General features: G+C 43.5%; 1 protein-coding gene across 1 annotated transcript in view; it reads right to left on the reverse strand.

The window, feature by feature from the left end:
• LOC108412619 (oxysterol-binding protein-related protein 10) overlaps positions 1–20,568 on the reverse strand; it is a 76,589-nt gene that overhangs the window by 37,332 nt on the left and 18,689 nt on the right. The window contains exons 2-4 of the mRNA XM_017684713.2: positions 12,284–12,459; positions 3,631–3,710; positions 2,480–2,548 (exon numbers count right to left, since the gene is read on the reverse strand). Of these exons, the coding sequence (XP_017540202.2) occupies positions 2,480–2,548; positions 3,631–3,710; positions 12,284–12,459 (325 nt within the window). The remainder of the gene's footprint in view (positions 1–2,479; positions 2,549–3,630; positions 3,711–12,283; positions 12,460–20,568) is intronic.

Here is a 20,568-nt window from a genome sequence, read left to right on the forward strand (position 1 = left end):
CTAGCTAAAGCTAGCTACAGAACCCAGGAAACAGGGTGATATTGCTCCATTATCGATTTTCCATCAGAATCATTTTGGTCGAGGTTGAAATTTCAATGTCAGCATTGTGTTGGGTTAACCTACCAAAACAATAACTATAAGACTCCAGCAGTGACGTCAACATTAGCATTAGATCCTGCAAGTCTTGTAAGCTGCGAGGTGGAGAAGCTGTGAGGCCCCAGACCAGACTTCTTGTTCCATCACATCCCAAAGATACTTGATCAGATTGAGATCTGGAGAATTTGGAGGCCAGAAAAGCACCTTGAACTCGTTGGGTTCCTCAAACTGTTCCTGAACAACGTGTACACTGTGGCATTGCATGCTATCCTGCTAAAAGAGGCGACTGCCATTAGGGGATTTCATCGCCATGCAGGGGTTTACCTGGTCAGCAATGTTTAGGTTGGTGGCACTTGTCAAACAGACATCCACAAGAATGTTTGGACCCAGGGTTTCCTGGCAGAACATCACTCAAAGCATCACACTCCCTCCACCAGCTTCCAATAGTGCATCCTGTGTCAGTGCCATCACTTCCACAGGTAAACACTGCACACATACCTGGCTATGTGATGTAAAAGAAGATGGGACTCATTGGACCAGGTGACCTTTTATACTAATCCAAGGACATGTCTGATGCTATAGGTACTTTTGATGGTGGAAAGGAGTCAGCATGGGCACTGACCAGTCAGAGGCTATGCAGCAGCACTGTGTGTGACACAGTCTTCCTGTAACCATCATTAAACATGTCTGTGACTTCTGCCCCAGTAGCCCTTCCGTCAGTTCGGACCAGATTTATGAGGCTTGAGCGGCCAACACCCTGTCACTGGTTTGTAAACTGTCCCTCCTCCTGTACCTTTGAACTGCACACTGATAACAAGCTGGGTGATCTTTAATCCAGAGAGTGCAGTGTCCATAATTTCCAAAAGGAATCGGACCACACGACACCTTTCCACTTCCCCTCAGTCCAGTTTAAATGAGCTCAGACCCAGAGAAGGCGGCAGCGTTTCTGGATCCTGTTTATATATTATTTCTTCTTTGCATTTAAGAGGATTAAAAGGAAACAGCAACAAACTTCTCATAGTCAGTGGCTTTCAGAAGTGTTTCTGAGCCCATGCAGTGATTTCCACTACAGAATCATGTCTGTTTTTAATGCAGTGCTGCCTGAGGGCCCAAAGATCACGGCCAGCAGATACTGGTGTTCAGCCTCGTCCCTCACAGACAGAGATTTCTCCAGATTCTCTGAGTCTTTAATGATATTCTGCACCATAGACGATGAAAAGCAGAAGCTCTTTGCTGTTTTATGTTGAGGAACGTTCTTCTTGACCTGTTGCTCTATTTGATGGTGCAGTCTTTCACAGAGTGGTGACCCCTCCTCCTCTTTACTTCTGAAAGACTCCGCCTCTCTGAGATGCTCTTTATACCCAGTCATATTACTGACCTGTTGCCAATTAACCACCAGGTGTTTCTGTTAGCTTTACACAATACATTTTCCACCTCAGTGATTTTATCTTTGTACTAATTTCAATGATTTCGCAATTTGCACATCATTGCTTTTTGCCTTTATTTACATTTGGCACAACAACCTTTTGGGAAATGGGGTTGCACTTTTGTTAAATGAATAAAATGGCTAAAGCTCACTGTGCTAAGTTAGCCTAGAGGCTGTTCTCCTTGTAAACTACAGGGCTATTATGCTGGGCTATATTCCCGGCGGGTCAAACAGAACCAGCAACCTGTTCAGGGCTGCCAGATTAGACAGGATACCTGGTTTAGCATTTAAGTGCAACTTACAGTGAAAATAATGATTCATCATTAGTGACGTCAGTGATTAGCATTTTTAAAATCAAGTCTAAAACCAGCATATAAAGCAGAAAAAATTAAGAGAAGGTATGTAATAGTGCATAATAAAAAGAAAAGAAAAACTACACAGTGAAAAGCTGTGGCATCCCTAAACGTTTGGCAGGCAGTCAGTGTGTGTGTGTGTGTGTGTGTGTGTGTGTGTGTGTGTGTGTGTGTGTGTGTGTGTCTGATGACTCATTCCACTGAAGCTTTGTGCTAGTAGAGTCATACACACACACTCACACTGTTTGGAGTCTCTGAAAAACCTCTGTTTGGAGGGTTATGTAGCTCTAACACTTCTCCCTACCCCTCTATCTCAACAAGAATCTAGACACCCTACACCTAGATGTGACCACACAAATGGAGGGGTAGGGCTGACCGGTGGGAGCGAGGGGTGAAATGGGATTGGGTCTAATTGTTTTCATTAAATGTAACTGAACTACTTTTTAACAGTAGCTTAGGTTTCAATTTTGTTCACTGCTGAAACACAAGAGAGACTTGTCTAATGACAAGATAACACCAAAGCTCATTCAGTGACCACCCAAATTACTGACCATGAGAGCTGACCTGCCTCCACTAGCCTTGTGCGTATGTCCATGTTATTTACCTGTGTGTCCAGGTTACTGGCGGTCCGGTCCACACACAGGTGCTCATCAGAGTCCTTTAGTTTCTTCACCTGTGAAAAGAACCAATCAGATCACATGCAGTCTGATACAGTAACACAGCTCCATTAACATCAGCAAAAGCTGCAGGTTTATAACATCACTTCTGCCAATAAACGGTGGCAGTTTTAGAGGGAAATTCCAGTGCTTTTTCAGAGCTTCTGCATTCTAGAGCTCAGTTCTAGAGTCAGAACTGTTCATAGTGGTGGTGATGGGAACCAGACGTCCCTCTAAAAGCTCCTCACAGTGGTGGTGATAGGAACCAGACGTCCCTCTAAAAGCTCCTCACAGTGGTGGTGATAGGAACCAGATGTCCCTCTAAAAGCTCCTCACAGTGGTGGTGATAGGAACCAGACGTACCCCTCTAAAAGCTCCTCACAGTGGTGGTGATAGGAACCAGACGTCCCCCTCTAAAAGCTCCTCACAGAAAGTTCCTACATGAACTGGTTCTGAATTCACTGCCTGATGACTGAGACGCTGTTTTATGAGAGTTTAGAGAACTTCAACTCCATTCATGGTGGAGGGAGACATGCAGGGCGCTGTGCAGCAAAATAGTCCCCAAAGAAAACTCATTATTCCAGATTTTCCACTATTTTCCATCAACGACATTCCATATAAACTGAGCAGACTCGTGTAGGTTCTCTGGTGGTTCTGGATGGTAAATAAAGTGTCTATATCTATATTGTTTTAACTTTACAAACCGACCAAACAGTGAAAAGAAGCTCAGCCTTCCACCCAATAAACACTGGGATAAACTGCAGCCCCACCTGCAGCCCAGGGGGATAAGCGGCTGAGAAAATCTGCGCATGTGCGAGTTTCTTTTGTCTACCTGCCGTGAAGAAGAACGCTGGCAGGCTGGACTGGTGTGAAGCTCCTCTGACTCTTATTCCTCTATTTTCCCGCAAAATCTCCTCAAAATAAGCGTGATTATGAATTGTGATTATGAATTGCTGTTCACCAGCAAGAAGGAGCTTCAGAAGGAGGGGTTTCAGATAAAGTGTCCAGACAGGGTGCACAGTATGTGAAGAGCCCAGTAACACCACATCCTGAGAAAGACCGAGCAGCGTGATGGAACCTCGAACAAGTGTGAACAAACCTTAGCGCTGCAGTCGGAGAGGCGTCTGGAGCAGGCCTGCAGCTGAGACATCCACATCTGCTGCTCTCTACTGTCCACCGCTGCAGAGAGAGAGACAGAGAGAGAGACAGACAGAGAGTTGTAGAAGAAAGAAGGGAGGGAAGATAAACTGTTACTATGACAACAAGTGATAATTCAGTAACATTAAGGGATAATGCACTCTGGTCTGGAGGACATGACAGACTTCCAGTCTGAAACGCATCAGAAGCTTCTCTGACGGTTCTCTCTCAGGAACCAGGGGCTGTACTACAGAACCTTCTTATCTTTCAGTCTTACGTTACGATCTGACAGGTCAAGATAAAGCCTTTCACACATTCACAGTACGGAAGCAAATCGGATCTTACTTTAGGAATCTAATCTTACTTGACAGCATCTTTTCTCCAGTTAGGAAATCTCAACTTACTCGACTGAATCGACTGACTATCAACTGTAATGTCTGTTAGTTGGCAACCAAACATACACACACGCGTAAACACGTAATCAAAGTAATCAACAGCATTCTGGATATTGATTCCATTAGAACTTCCTGGAAGACGTCATTTTTATTAGAACTTCATTCTAGAAGTTAATTTTATTAGAATTACATTCTGGACGTCAATTTCATTAGAACTTCATTCTAGAAGTTAATTTTATTAGATGCTGGACATGAATTATATTAGAACTACATGCTGGATGTCAATTTTATTAGAGCTTCATTCTGGATGTCAATTTTATTAGAACTTCATTCTAGAAGTTAATTTCATTAGAACTTCATTCTGGACATCAATTTGATTAGAATTACATTCTGGGTGTCAATTTTATTAGAACTTCATTCTGGATGTAAATTTTAACAGAACTTCATTACAAACATTAATTTTCCATCGGGATTTCAAATGATAAATTTAACACCCAGAATGAATTTACTAAAGTTGACATTTACTGCAAGTTTGAGCACTGTGTGCATTTCTGCATGTTTGATCTTCAGTTAAGTCAGTTTTGACTCACCCTGTATAGTTTTTCCATTCGTTTATTGAATAAAGTGATCCAACATTAAATGTCATTGTTGGCAAACTCTATTAACAAACATCAACTTGAGTCTTCACCATCAAAGTCAAGAGAGATTCCTGAGGACCTCAGAAAATGATGTGCTAGTACTCATTAGGCTAATGGGCTGGTCGCCGGTTTGATCCCCAGAGCTGACAGCACATGACTGAGGTGTCCTTGAGCAAGACGCCTAACCCCCAACTGCTCCCCGGGCGCCGTGGATAGGGCAGCCCACCACTCCGGGCAGGTGTGCTCACTGTCCCCTAGTGTGTGTGTATTCACTAGTGTGTATGTGGTGTTTCAGTTCACGGATGGGTTAAATGCAGAGGTGAAATTTCCCCGTTGTGGGACTAATAAGGGTCTCTTAATTTAATCTTAAACTTCATCTAAAAGTGGTTCCAAAACCATTTCTGAAGACTATGGACTTCACTGATCCCCTGTCAGACAGATCCAGACACCATTATTACCCTTCCCAGGAGAGGTCATCCAACAAAAATCACTTCAAAACAAAGGTGTAGAATATTCTGTGAGAAGGAACTCATAAAGAACTCCAAGGTAACATCTAAAGATCTGCAGGCCTCCCTTACACCAACTAATGTCAGTGTTCATGAGACCATAATCGAGAATAGTATGTATTGAATGATAAGAACACTGATACCTGTTTCCTAAAGACCACCTAGGTGAGCCAGAGCCCTACTTGTATAATGTGGACAGATGGGGCAAAACGACGTATATATGGCTTAAAGGAGAGGTTATGCTTGGCAAAAACCAAACCCTGCATTCCAGCATAAGAACTTCCTCCCAACTGTGAAACACAGTGGTGGTAGTATCACAGACTGGAGCTGTTTTGTTATTATTGGACCAGGACAGCTTGCCATCATTTGGTGGAGTTATGAATTCTAGATTGTAGCAGGAAATTCTACCAGGGAATTTTAGAGTATCCATCTGTGAACTGAAGCTCAACAGAAGGTGAATCTTGCAGAAAGATAACCCTAAAAAGACTTGTTAGTCCTCAAGGAATGGTTAAAGCAGAACAGATATTTTGGAAGGGCTGGGTCAAAATCCAGACCTTAATCCAATAGGACTGTTGCGGCAGAATCAAAGCCCAGCAACATAACACAGCTGAATCAGTTCTGTGAGGAGGAAAAGGCCAAGATTCCTCAAAGTCTGTGTACAGGGCTGATCAACTGGTGAAGGAACCATTTGGTTGATGGTTCACATACTTCTGTCAGCAATGCCATTTAATGTTAGATTACCATTCCAATAAATGAATTAAAGACTATATACACATTTTTGGTTTTGTTGGGTTCCCAACTTAAATGAAGATCTGATTAAATTTTAGGTCACATTTATGTTAAAATAAAAAATAAAAAAAATGCTAAAAGGTTCACAAACGTTCAAGCAACACTGCGTATTCAGTGTAGGCACAGTAACAAAAACAGCCTAAACTCTAAAAGCAGTTACGTCAAAATGTATTATCTGTGGTACATAAAACAACAAACATTACATCGTCACTGTACAAAGAAAAACAAAGCGATGTTTTTTCCACTCTCCTGTAAAATTAGGTTTTAAAGTAAGTTAATGTAAACAGATCTTATTCCAAGCAACTTCCAAGCAACTTCCAAGTATTTCTATGAGTCCATTCGTCTTGAAATTACACAGTGTAAAGGACAGCTGTGGTCAAATGATGCAGAAAATAAAATATATAAGAAGACAGCAGCGATGTGTGAACGTAAGGTAAATATAGGCTACAGGCTGTGGCCCATTACATGAAGGGTTCTTTACATGAAAGTTCTACGTTATAGTGCAGCTGAAAAGCTGAAGTAAGAGCTCACTGATGCAGCTTGGCTTCTATTCAGGTTTTTTCTGGCTGCACAGGGCTGACGTCACACAGCATTCATTAACATGAAGTGTCTTATCCGCTCAGCAAACAGCCACACTCTCCGAATAAAAGAGTACAAGTCTGTGCATCTCGGCCCAGGATAATCTGGCCAAACGCAGCCCGCGGCTTCAGGGTTTCATACCCGCTTTTATATAATTACACATCATTACACTGCCGTTACGTACAGTACAGCAGTCATTAGCTACGAGACTCAACATGAGAAAAGAGAGATAATGTAAAACACCAGCGCCGTCATTAATAACAATAAGCTGCCAGCATTAACGCAGCTCTGAGTCTGAAATGTGAATATGGCCAGTTAGCGAAGCATCTGCTCATACGGCAGGACGGGAACAGCCCTGAAATCTCACGCACGTGTTCAATACAGAGATTTCAGACTCAATTTGGGAACCTGGCCAAATGCCAAACTGCCAAAAATGAATAAATAAATACAATAAAAATATACTGATCAAGTCTGTCACAGCAGAAATCTCATTTGGAAAGAAATAATAATGATAAGTATTAGAAAAGTGCCTTTCCTGAAGCTCATCAGTTGCCAAATGGTTGCCAGGGTGCTGCCAAATGGTTGCTATGATATTTCAGTTGGTTGCTAGGTGGTTGCTATGATATCCCTGATGGTTTCTAGGGGGATGCCATGGTTACTAGAGTGTTGCTAATGGACTTGTTTTAAAAAAAAAAAAAAAAAAAAAAAAAAAAACTTTGAATGATCTTGAGACTCTAAATGATGCTTTGTTATAAATGGGAGAAAAAAAACGTCCATCACGTTAAGAGCTCTTATCCTAATGCAAAGCACATCAGGATGACATAAGCTGTTCATAAATACTCAAGCATTGCTTTTTACATAGGTTATTCAACACTTAATCTGACAGGGGGGCTATGACATGCAGAGTTCCTCAGGGATTAGTACTCGGACCTTTTCTGTTGTCCATATCGTCGCTGTCCAAAGAAAAACAAGTACCTCCAAAATGGTAACTTTACAGGAGAGGGCAAAAACATTCTCTCTGTTCAATGGAAGTCAATGTAAAGAGATTTTATTCAAAGCAATTCTATACAAAACGTCTGTCAAATTTTAATTTCTTATAAATCTAACAAACATTTTATCTTTCATCTCTTTGTATTTTCTTACTTTTATTTAACTTTTTCTTCACATTTCATTCACATCAAGGACTATATCAGAACAGTAGACATTCTGCTGTGAACACATGCAAACAGCTGTTTGTGAAGTCAGGACACACTTAAATTCAACAATAAAATAATCCTGTTTATAAAGCCACTGTGGAGGGGACCTGTGCACCGGTCTCTCATTAACACTGCAGCTAATGAAGCTATTCGTATTAATGACAAACACTCAGCGGAGGCCTATTTTTACAACCCAAAGGTACCTCAAAGAAAGCTGATCTCTCAGAATCAGCAGTACAGATAATAAGAAGAGACAGAAGTACTGTTTGCCAAAAAGGCTGCAACAATTACACAACGAAAAAAAAACTTTTATCATTTGCCGCTGCTTTTTGATTAACACAACCCTTCTAACCTATCTTTCTTCCCTCCCACTCCGTTCTCTCTCTCTATCTCTCTCACATGTGTCGAGATGCCCCGTTGGCCTGTCTGGAGGTGCCCCATTCGTGGTTCCAGCGTTCCAGCCATCTTTTTGCACTCTCTTTGTACTGTTGTTCTTGTTTCTGTTCTGTTTCTTCTGTGCGGGTCGACCCACGGGGGTTGGGTTCCTCGGACTGAGCCTTGGTCCCTTCTAAGGTTTCTTCCTCTTAAAGGGAGTTTTTCCTTACCACTGTAGTCACCACAAAATTGGCTTCACTGTGGTGATGCTCATAAGAGGCGTGGACCTGTTTTTCTGTAAAGCTGCTTTGTGACAACCTTGTTGTAAAAAGCGCTATATAAATAAACTTGAATTGAATTGAACTTGAATTAAACATGCGCACACTCACTTGTACAGTCTTAATTCATTAAAGAAACCAGAAACTGGTAGAACAATGTTCATAAGGCTACATGATACCTGCATAAGCTTGACATGACAACTGACATAAGCCTACATAAACTTTTCTAAATGCTTCTAAAATATTTCTAAAATGTTCACTCCAATTCGCCACATCGGTCATAAAGGTTAATCCAACTGACTGATCAAAACCGGCAAATATAACCTTTATAACGAATGACGAGATCAATTCAAAATCTTGCCATTATAATAGACTCAGATCTCACCTTCACTAAAACAGCATCTGATTATCTTAAAAATACAGCCAGGATCACAGGTTTGGTGTCCCAACAGGACCTAGAGCAGCTCATCCATGCTTTTCTCTCCAGCAGAGTGGACGACTGGAACTGTGTATTAACTGGCCTCCCCGAAAAGGGCGCTGAATATTATTCCTGAATAAAATATTCCTCCAGTAAAAGTAGAAGTTCCTCCCTTTAGACCTCCACTTGAGTAAAAGTACTAAAGTATTTCCCTTCAAATGTACTTAAGTATAAAGTAAAAGTACTAAAAGAGGAATTCTGGCTCTGATGTCCTGTTATCATTTTTATAACCAGACTGGCTTCATGAACTCATTTCAGGTGAAAGTCCTCCAGCGTCTCTCTTGGTAAACCAGTCTTTTAATAGAACATCATTAATTAGTGACGCTGACGTCTATTAAAATGATCAGAAGCACAAAACACCAACCAAAAGGAACGACAGATTTCTCAAAATGTAGGAGGAAAAAGTCGGATATTAGACTCTGAAATGTAGTGGAGTGAAAGGAAAAAGTCGCCCAGAACGGAGAAACTTCAGTACAGATACACCAAAAATACTAAAGTACAGAAACTAATTACATTTACTCAGTTACTCAGTTACTCAGTTACTTTTCACCTCTGAGAGACACGAGTGTATAAATCACTGAATGGCCCAGAGTTTAGGCCCAGAATGCATCGCTGGTCTGTTTAAAGAATATAAAGCAAGTAGGTCTCTCAGGTTGTTTTCACAGCATGCAAAAGTGGCCCAAATCCTCATATGTGACACAGATGTGTGCCATTTGTGTGTCAGTGTGAACAGATAAACACACTAAATCTGACATCTTCAATTCCGAATTGAGCCACTTTCATATGTGGTACTGAAATACGATCCGTATCCGATCTGCAGCAATGTGACTCGGTCTGAGCAGCCAGATCGGAATTCATTCGAAGAGGTTTTGAACCAAGCGGCCGAGCGCGGCTGGAGGAGCCCGAGGCTGCAGCTCCAGAGAACAGTTTAAAGAATCCGAGGACACGAACCAAAGAACGTACTGCGACAAAATAACGCGCCCTTTTTATGGTAAACTCGACCACATTCTGGATGATGAGTCCAGCTATCAACCACTGGAACTTTGACCGCTCCTGCTATGCTGGTGAAGATGAAACGGAAAGCTCCGGGAGCGACTGGCGTTCTTTGGCGGTCGTGATTGTTTACCTCTGGATGAGCTGCGTGAAGCGGCGTGACACTCTGTTCTTTTGCGCATGCGGGTCAGTTTAGCAGCCGTTCTGTTCAGACTGATGTCACATACAGACCTCTTTTAAAAGACGTGAACATCCATCCATCCATCCATTTTCTAAGCCGCTTCTCCGTCAGGATCGCGGGGGGGTGCTGGAGCCTATCCCAGCAGTCATCGGGCGGAAGGCAGGATATACTCTGGACAGGTCGCCAGTCCATCGCAGTAAAAGACGTGAACAGCCAAACAAAAAAACTTTTACCTGCTGTGTAAACGCAGCCTTAGATCTATGTACTCAGGTCAGCTAATAGCACCTGGAGTCCAAACTAAGCATGGTAGTCAGCATTTAGCTGTTCGGAAACTGCCAGAGGATCTTCGATCAGCCTCAAATGTAGCGTTTTTAAAATCCAGGTTAGAAACATTTCTCTTCTCATGTGACGATGGAGCTCTAAGACTTGCACTCTCTTCTTACTGCATTTTCCCCTTAACACGCAAATTTTTTATGTTTCTATTCCAATGAATCCTAAGGATGGCATGTCGACTCCAGATAAGGGGAGAGGACCTGCCCCAGGTGGAGGAGTTCAAGTATCTCAGGGTTATCTTGTTCACGAGTGATGGGAAGAGGGATGGTAAGATAACACGGTCACTGTACCGGACTGTAGCGGTGAAGAGGGAGCTGAGCCATAAGGTGAAGTTTCCTGGCTGGTCTACATCCCCACCCTCACCTGTGGCCATGAACTGGGCATGACCGCAAGAACGAGACTGCGGATACAATGCCCTTTCTTTACAGGATGGTGGGCTACACTCGACTCAGAGTGAGGAGCACGGTCATCCAGCAGGAGCAGAGTAGAGCCGTTACTCCGCATTGAGAGGAGTGAGTTGAGGTGGTTCTGGCATCTGATCAGGATGCACCCTGGATGCCTCCCAATGGGGGTTTACCAGACACGACCTACTGGGACGAGACCCCGGGGGTTTCCCAGCACGCACTGGAGGGATTATATCTGCAAGTTGGCCTGGGAGCAGCTCAGGGTCCCCCGGTATGAGCTATATAAAGATGATGAATGAATAAATGAAATGTTTTTATTGTACTTTATGTACATTGTACTTTCTTCTTATGTTGTTTTTAATATTTGCACCTGTTGTTTTCACTCTTAAGCACTTTTTATTTTACCTTTTGATGCCCTTTACTGGTGTAAAGCACACTGAATCGCTGTTGTGCATGAAATGTGCTGTATAAATAAGCCTGCCTCATATGTTGCCAGCTTTCAAAATAAAAGCGTTACTAAGAAGAACGGCGGTTTCATTCATGTGCGACTAATCCGTTTATCTCCTCCCGGACTGTGTCTTCATCATAAACACGCTCCAGTGTTTATGATGGCGCAGCATATGGACCAACAGGCTGAGGAACAGACTGAAAAGCTCCACCATCCAAACTCACATCTTCACCCAGACAAAACAAGCCGCATAATCATCAACAGTGCTGCAGCACCGTCCAGCTGAATCAGCCTCAAAGTAACCACAGCTTCTGAGGAAAGAAAAATCAATGATACATCACCATAAATTTATCCAGCAGACAGCAGGAGGCACGAGGACGGCATGATGTACCTACGTATGATTGGTAGGAGCCCCCAGAATGTTCTCCTCTGATGTACTATTGCCACTAGTCGGAGAATGCTGGTGTTTGTTAAGCCAGCATATGGCTGAACGACTTGGGGGACATACCTAAGTGCAATTTTTCTGACTAATATTGTGACTGAGATTTAAATTTTTCAGTTTCAGACCCGTTTTTTTTTTTTTTTAAACCAAGAAGACCAGAATATCCATTGACCCAGTAATGTAGTCTGCCAAAAAGCCAGGAACTTGTGGTTGTGATGTCACAACACAGAAATTTGGTTGACTCTGATTGGTCACAACTCTGTGCTATCGCCTTAAGTTCATTTACGTCCGTTACTTAAGCATGTAATAGACAGGGCTGCTGTGGCGCCTCTCCTTGGAGCCCGTAGGCAGTCGTATCATGTGCTAATTTAAGACGAGCCAGTCCAGTGTGACATTCAGTTTAACATCCAGATAATCTGTGGCTCTTCATGCCCTCGCCTCAGTTTGTTGGAGCTCCTCACTGCTAAAGGCAGATCCATCACAGCTGTGTGAACAAAGCTGAGCTCTATTAAACGTACAGCTATCGCTGCACTGACTGAACTCCGTCTGTTTCTACTAAAGAACCAAGAGTGGAAATCACCTCGGAGTTTAAAAAGCTCCCCATTGGCTGAGCTGACGATGAACATGTGAGGAGCTTCGTCGCTCAGGGTAACCGATGCACCAATCAGAGGAAGGGTCCCGCGAGGCTTCTGGCTCCGCCCCTGCTCATTCACAAAATACTGCAGCTGACTGAGCTCCGGGTCTAGGACAAAATACCTACAGAGAGAGAGAGAGAGAGAGAGAGAGAGAGAGAGAGAGAGAGAGAGAGAGAGAGAGAGAGAGAGAGAGATCAATCAGGATTGTTTTCTCTGTGGTATCTAGGTAGATACAGCCTAGCAAGTGCTCCCATTGGTTAGGACTTCAGGAGCTGGACTGAAGGTCTTAAGCATTAGATTAACTAGCAAACATAATTAGGAAGTGACAGAGGACTCAACCAATCATTATTTGATTTACAATGGGTGGGATCGACATTATGAGGAAGAAAACTGTCGTGTGATGTTCTAGATACATCTCTGACATGAGCATGAGCTGTAATGCAACCAGGAACCGTTTGGTTGCTAGGAATGGAAAACAGCAGCGGCAGCTCCATACCAGAACTGAAGTATATGATGATGCATTCTGATAAAATATAGAGAACATCTGTATTCACCTTAGAACGGCCTAGAAATTTTCATGTGCATCAGCATTAGCTTAGCACTAACATACTATTAGAAACCTCATAGGGGCGCTAGTAGAAATTAGCATTACATGTTACATTACATTACATGGCCCAACGTGAAGGTCCAGCACCAACAGTCACCACTTGAGAAGAGCATGTCACGCAATGTTTGAAACCACGAGACGCGTCTTACATCTTGACTCAACTAAATTAGATATTTCATGCAAAAAAAGTAGAGACACCAATCCTATTACGTTCCTTCGCTGAGAAATGTTCATCGCTATGTCAGCTGCGAGCATCCCTGAAGCACCGAAGATTAAGTTACCTCATTAATTTCCACACTTGCCGGCAGGAACGTTCATTATCTGAGGAAAAAGAGGCGAATAAAACCTCAAATGTTGTTCAGCTCAGTACAAACACAGAGTATATTCTCATTAACAAATACAACCGGCATTATAGCCCATTTAAATCTGTCACAAACACCCAGCTGGGGGCTAATCGCTAATGGCCAGCTTTAGTGGCCGTAATTTGAAGCGGAATCGACGGATTGACTTACGTTGGAGGAAAGTAAAGCATGCAGGAGGGGTTAGCTGCGATTAATTAGCCACTCCGAGAGTTAAAAACTGAATTTCCGCAGCAGGTTGGACTGCAGAGTGTGCGAGACATGAGCTGTCAGGTGGACACTGCTGTCGTGCGCTTGCCAACTTTCAGAAAAATCATCAAAAGCTGGAAAAATCTAGCACGACCACTCTTTCAGACGGAGAGAAACGATACATGAGGCACAGTAGAGATGTTCACAAGTACTACTTGGTTGACTGTTCCAGGCGCCAGTATTCACATCTTGAAACAATGCCAGAGTGGGCAGTCAGGAGCTGGGAGAATTCCTGGTGGGCCAGGTGTATTGGCCCGGTTACTGTGAGCTAAAGTATAAACTCACACACATGAGCACAAAAAGACTCAAAGTACGAATGTTCCATCCACACATGTGCGGTTTTAAAGGGGTGGTCAAGGTGGCCAGTTCCTCTCCCTCAAATCTGACTGGCCACCCTGGATGCCAACCCCAAATTTCTGCCATGTCCTTGGCTTCCACCTTACTTTAGGGCGCCTTTAAGGAGAGAGTGGTTTTGCCATCGGTGGTCTGTGGAATAATTGTCCAGCATCTCTTCAACACCCGTCCATTCCTCGTACATTCACATTGCCACCCTGCCAAAACTTGGCGCCACCCCTTTGCCACTCTGGCAAATCTTTCTAGATTCACCACTGCATCCAAGTGAATATCTGTAGTAACTAAGGAGTTACACCCAGGGCTGAATCTTCTCCTTCTTCTTTCGGCTACTCCCTTTAGGGGTCGCCACAGCGGATCATCTGCCTCCATCGTGCCCTATCCACTGCCTCCTCTACTTTCACACCAACCATCTCCATGTCCACCTTCACTACATCCATAAACCTTCTCTGAGGTCTACCTCTTCTCCTTCTACCCGGCAGCTCCATCTCCAACATTCTTTGACCAATATATCCACTATTCCTCCTCAACACATGTCCAAACCATCTCAACCTGGCCTCTCTGGCTTTATCTCCAAACTACACCCAGGGCTGAATGATTTGTCAAAATTAGTTGAAAACTGAAAATCACATTTTTCAAATCGTAACAGTTGCAATTCAATTTCTTAAAATCTTACATTATTTAAAACTCTAGCCTAATAGTGCAGAATCACATGAGCTTGCGGGGTGGGTTGGGGGACGGATAAGCTGGTGGTCTTGGCTTAAAAAAAAAAAAAAAAAAAAAAGAGACTAATTTATAGAATTGCATTTAAATTGCAATTGCAATTTAGCATTAGATTACAGCATATCAACGGTCATGACTGTCACACTTAAGACCAAGGATTTAGCCAGCTTTATCACTAGCACAGCCATTGTGATGTTAGTGCAACATATAAAGAGCACAAATAAGAAATGAAGATGAAAATGTACAAATTTCAGAAAAGGTTTTTCAGGAAGAAGACAACACTGAATGCTCAAAACGTGGTAAAACTGCCATCTGGCAAAGTTTCAGCAGTGTCATGACTGCTGAGGTAGTGATAAAAGTGCTCAATCATTTGTTTCACCGTTAAAATAATCAGAATTAAGGTATAATATAAAACTTTAGTCTAAGGTCGGTTAAAAGTCCTGCATCCATTTGTTGTAGCTGCTGTGGACAGGCCTTAAGGGGGTAGCACCTCCAGAACTCTTTGCTATGTTCAGCATGGAAGCAGATTTCCGGTTAACTGCAGCTCAGAATCCACACTTTAAGCAGATCTGTCTCTCTCTCCCTCCTTCAGCAGATCAATGGAGCTTTAGCATGATCACAGGGAAAACCGTATTGACCAACACTGAGAACAAGTAGTGCTTACAACGCTCTGGATATACAAGTGGAGACGCACGCAGAGTAAGGTGAAAAATAAACACGCGGACAAAAACGTGGAAAAGTCAGACTTTAAGGTGGACGCTACTGTCTTTGTGCTCATGCACTTCAGTCCATGTTTATATAGAACAGGGAGTCGTACAGAAACCATATTATCAAAGCATTGCTGACCATCTCCACACAGGCTGAGGCTGTAGCCGGGCAGTTAGCATCATGATAATTAATGGGGTATCATCAGGGATAGATTACTGACCGGCCTCTGACTGCCCGGGGCCTCGGGGGGCCCTCAGAGTAGATCTGAGGGGTCTTAAATAGTTGAGACAGTCCACTGCAGATGTAGACATTAGTTAAGTCCTTTAATATGTACAAATGCCTGAATAAGTGAAATAAATGGAGACATGTTAATCTGGTCTGAGGGTGATATTGCCGAACTTCCACATTCAGGTCTGTTATTAATTAATTCGTTTATTTATTCTTTCATTCATTACAGTGAAAGAGTGAGTGAGAGAGACAGACGGACAGAGCCAGAGAGAAGAGAGTTAGATAGAGGTAGAAAGAGTACGAGTGAAAGAGAGATGTATAATAAAGTGCTTCTGTCCAGCCTGAGGTTTTTGTTTTTTTTGAGGTTTTGTTTTTTTTTCACGTCTGGAACATTCGGTCAGCAAAAAGCCTCCATTCTTTTTCTGCCCTCTGACACGCACGACTGAGGCTGGACCACAGAGTGCTGAGAGGGAACTGGATGGACTGAACATTTCCTTCAGGTTCTAGGAATGAAATGACTAGGCATGAGGCACAAACTCCAAAGTACTAGATAATTATTTTGGGCAGCATGATGGATTACACAGAAATCCCCAGCAGTCTCTAGGTATTAATCTCTGCACACACGTAAAAACAGAAGGTTCTCCGAAGGTTCTTTCCTTAAATAAGTACAGTCCTGGGGAGACACCACCCTCTGCTGTTCTGGGATTTTCGTTAAATTTCTCCTCATCAATTAGCATTGTGCTAAAAGACATTATGCTAATGGGCGACTACTAACGTGCATTAGCCACATTGGCGTGTTTGGCAGAGCTTCTCGTTTAAAGCCCCATTACAGAACAGCTCCACAAACACTGACGACTAGCAGTGAACACAGAATCAGCGCAGACTGAAGGTGCTACGCTTCAGTCATCCTGGAGCACTGCAGGGGGCGCTGTCTGAAAGTCTCGGTGTTGGCAGTGTCAGATTTCATAGCAAGGCTTAGAAAGGCCGCTTTCATCAGCCCAAAACAGAGGACCACTACACACAAAACAAAGACCATAAGCTGGACAGCGTAGTGCACAACTCAGAAACTCTCCTTCCCCTTCTCTGATCACACCCTCCACTGTCCCCTCTGTCTCAACACCCCCCTCTGTCTCTGTCTCCACTACATCTCACCTTCTGTCTCAACTTCCCCCTCAGTCTCCCTCTCCATCTCACCTTCTGTCTCCTTTTCCATCTCACCTTCAGTCTCCCTCTCCATCTCACCTTCAGTCTCAACTTCCCCCTGTCTCCCTCTCCATCTCACCTTCTGTCTCAACTTCCCCCCTCAGTCTCCCTCTCCATCTCACCTTCTGTCTCAGCTTCCCCCTCAGTCTCCCTCTCCATCTCACCTTCTGTCTTACTATTTTCCTCTGTCTCCTTTCCATCTCAACCTTGTGTCCGTCTCCCCCTCCATCTCCTACTCCACCTCTTACCTCTCACTGTGCCCCTCCATCTTAACGCCCACCTGTCTCCTTGTCCACCTTCCATTGTCTCAATGTCCCCCTCGGTCTTCCCCTCCGTCTCACCGTACCCCTCTGCCTCCCCCTCCGTCTCACCGTACCCCTCTGCCTCCCCCTCCGTCTCACCGTACCCCTCTGCCTCCCCCTCCGTCTCATCGTACCCCTCTGCCTCCCCCTCCGTCTCATCGTACCCCTCTGCCTCCCCCTCCGTCTCATCGTACCCCTCTGCCTCCCCCTCCCCTCATCGTATCCCTGTCTCCCCCTACGTCTCATCATACCCCTGTCTCCACCTTTGTCTCCCCTCTGTCTCTTTATCTGTCTCATCATACCCCTCTGCCTCCCCCTTCACCTCAACATCCCCCTAAATCTCCACCTCTGTCTTAATGCCCCCTCAGTCTCCCCTTCAAACTCAACATCCCCCCCCTTCCATCTCACCCTCTGCCTTACTGTCTCCCTCTGTCTCACCACCCCGTCTTCATTTCAGTCTTTTGTCTTCCTCAATCTTACCACCCCTCTCTATCCCATCACCTCCTCCATCTCACTATGCATCTCCATCTTACCATCTCGCTTCGTTTCTCTCTCTGTTTCACCATCCCTTCCGTCTCACTGTCCCTCCTTCCATCTCTGCATATTTCCACCCCATCTGTCTCCATCTCTCCCCATTGTTTCAGAGTGAGAAACTTCTTACCTCTGAACAAAGAGAGCGAGAGCAGAGTCTGAAAATCTTAAAATAACCCAGATCAGCTTCACCAAACAACTCCTACGCCAACCGAGAGAGGGAGAGAGAGAAAGAGAGAGAGATGAAAAACCATCTTTTGTTTACATCACACAACTGCAGCTTCCAGAGCTCAGCAGGCTGTAATATGACGGTTTGTCTGACGCCCACCGGAGGCAACAAAACAGCTCCTCGCTCCCCTTCACAGACTCATCTGAAGAGTTTTGGAGAAGATATGAACAGAAAAAGGTTCATCTTCTGAGCAAAAACTGCTTTTTAAATAGGCAACATTAAGTCACGTCACAGTTTATTTATGTAGCACTTTTAGATCAGGCACTGTTGTACAGCAGCTTTTCAGAAAAAATTCAGATAAAAATTTGGAAAAACTCCCTAAGAGCAAGAGGAAGAAACCTTGAGAGGAACCAAGACTCAGAAGGGGAACCCATTCTCATCTGGTCAACACTGGAGAGCAAATAATAGTGCATAACATGCATTAGCTTCTTCCTGTGTCCAGGCACAGAGAATAAATACAACCCCAATTCCAGTGAAGTTGGGACGTTGTGTAAAACAAATAAAAACAGAATCCAATGATTTGCAAATCCTTTTCAACCCATATTCAATTGAATTCACTACAAAGACAAGATATTTAATGTTCAAACTGATAAACTTTACTGTTTTTTGCAAATATTCACTCGTTTTAAATTTGATGCCTGCAACACGTTCCAAAGAAGTTGGGACAGGGGCAACAAAAGACTGGGAAAGTTGAGGAATGCTCAAAAACACCTGTTTGGAACATTCCACAGGTGAACAGGTTAATTGGAAACAGGTGAGTGTCATGATTGGGTATAAAGGGAGCATCCCTGAAAGGCTCAGTCGTTCACAAGCAAGGACGGGCGAGGTTCACCACTTTGTGAACAACTGCGTGAGCAAATAGTCCAACAGTTTAAGAACAACGTCTCTCAACGTGCAACTGCAGGAATTTAGGGATTTCATCATCTACAGTCCATAATATCATCAGAAGATTCAGAGAATCTGGAGAAATCTCTGCAGGTAAGCGGCGAGGCAGAAAACCAACACTGAATGCCCGTGACCTTCGACCCCTCAGGCGGCACTGCATTAAAAACCCACATCATTCTGTAAGGGATATTCCCACATGGGCTCAGGAACACTTCGGAAAACCACTGTCAGTGAACTCAGTTCGTCGCTCCATCTACAAGTGCAGGTTAAAACTCTGCCATGCAAAGCGAAGCCACATATCAACACCACCCAGAAACGCCGCCGGCTTCTCTGGGCCGAGCTCATCTGAGATGGACTGACGCAGAGTGGAAAAGTGTCCGGTGGTCTGACGCGTCCACATTTCACACTGTTTCTGGAAATCATGGACGTCGTGTCCTCCGGGCCAAAGAGGAAAAGGACTGTCCGGATTGTTATCAGTGCAAAGTTCAAAAGCCAGCATCTCTGATGGTGGGGGGGTGTTAGTGCCCATGGCAGGGGTAACCTGCACATCTGTGAAGGCCCCATTAATGCTGAAAGGTACATACAGGTTTTGGAGCAACATCTGCTGCCATCCAAGCGACGTCTTTTTCAGGGACGTCCTGCTTATTTCAGCAAGACGATGCCAAGCCACATTCTGCACGTCTTACAACAGCGTGGCTTCGTAGTAAAAGAGTGCGGGTACTAGACTGGCCTGCCTGCAGTCCAGACCGTCTCCCATTGAAAATGTGTGGCGCATTATGAAGCTCAAAATACGACAGCGGAGACCACGGACTGCTGAGCAGCTGAAGCTGGACATCAAGCAGGAATGGGAAAGAATTCCACCTACAAAGCTCCAACAATCAGTGTCCTCAGTTCCCAAACGCTTATTGAGTGTTAAAGGAAAGGTGATGTAACACAGTGGGAAACACGCCCCTGTCCCAACTTCTCTGGAACGTGTTGCAGGCATCAAATTCAAAATGAGTGAATATTTACAAAAAACAATAAAGTTTATCTGTTTCAACATTAAATATCTCGTCTTTGTAGTGGATTCAACTGAATATGGGTTGAAAAGGATTTGCAAATCATCGTTTTCTGTTTTTATTTGTGTTTTACACAACGTCCCAACTTCACTGGAACTGGGGTTGTAATAAATAAATAAAACAATAAGATTTAATTGATTAGTCAATCAGCCGAGACCTGTTTGGCATCTGAAATTTACTCTACTACTTACTTTAATTTACTGAATTTACAAAAGTTACTAGGTCCCATCACTGAAGCTACGAGGCTGATGTAGCTATGAAGAAAGCAGCAGTCTAAGCAACGTTAATTGCTTAGCTTTCATTATTTGGTATCTACATTAGTTTCATTGCTTCAATGGTAAAACTTTAACCAAGCTTGACCAACTTTTGACCAAACAGGAAAACATTACTACACTTACATGAACACTCACTTCCACATGAAGTCAAGAAATGCAACCCTGTCTGTTCAAATCAAAGGATGGATGATTCTTAGCTTCATTCTGACCGCTAGCAGACTGTCTTTTGTTGTGGCAACACTGTTTGACAGTGGAATGAATTAGCCAATAGCAGGTATGGTGTCACTTACACAGCCACTTATAAGGGAACGCTGCAGCTTTTTTTTTTTTTTTTTTTTAGAATAATTTCTGTTATTGTTTTTTGTGCAATACTAGTGGCTAGAAGAGCATTCCAGTTAATACGGTCACGTACCAATCAGTGTATTATTTTAATGAAATGTTTCTTTTAATGCTTTAGAATGGATCAAACTGTTATTTGTGTTATTTCAATTTAAATTCTAAAATAATAAACAAATTCTAAAT

Source organism: Pygocentrus nattereri, chromosome 11 (genome assembly GCF_015220715.1).
Source record: "Pygocentrus nattereri isolate fPygNat1 chromosome 11, fPygNat1.pri, whole genome shotgun sequence".
NCBI classification, from domain to species: Eukaryota; Metazoa; Chordata; class Actinopteri; order Characiformes; family Serrasalmidae; genus Pygocentrus; species Pygocentrus nattereri.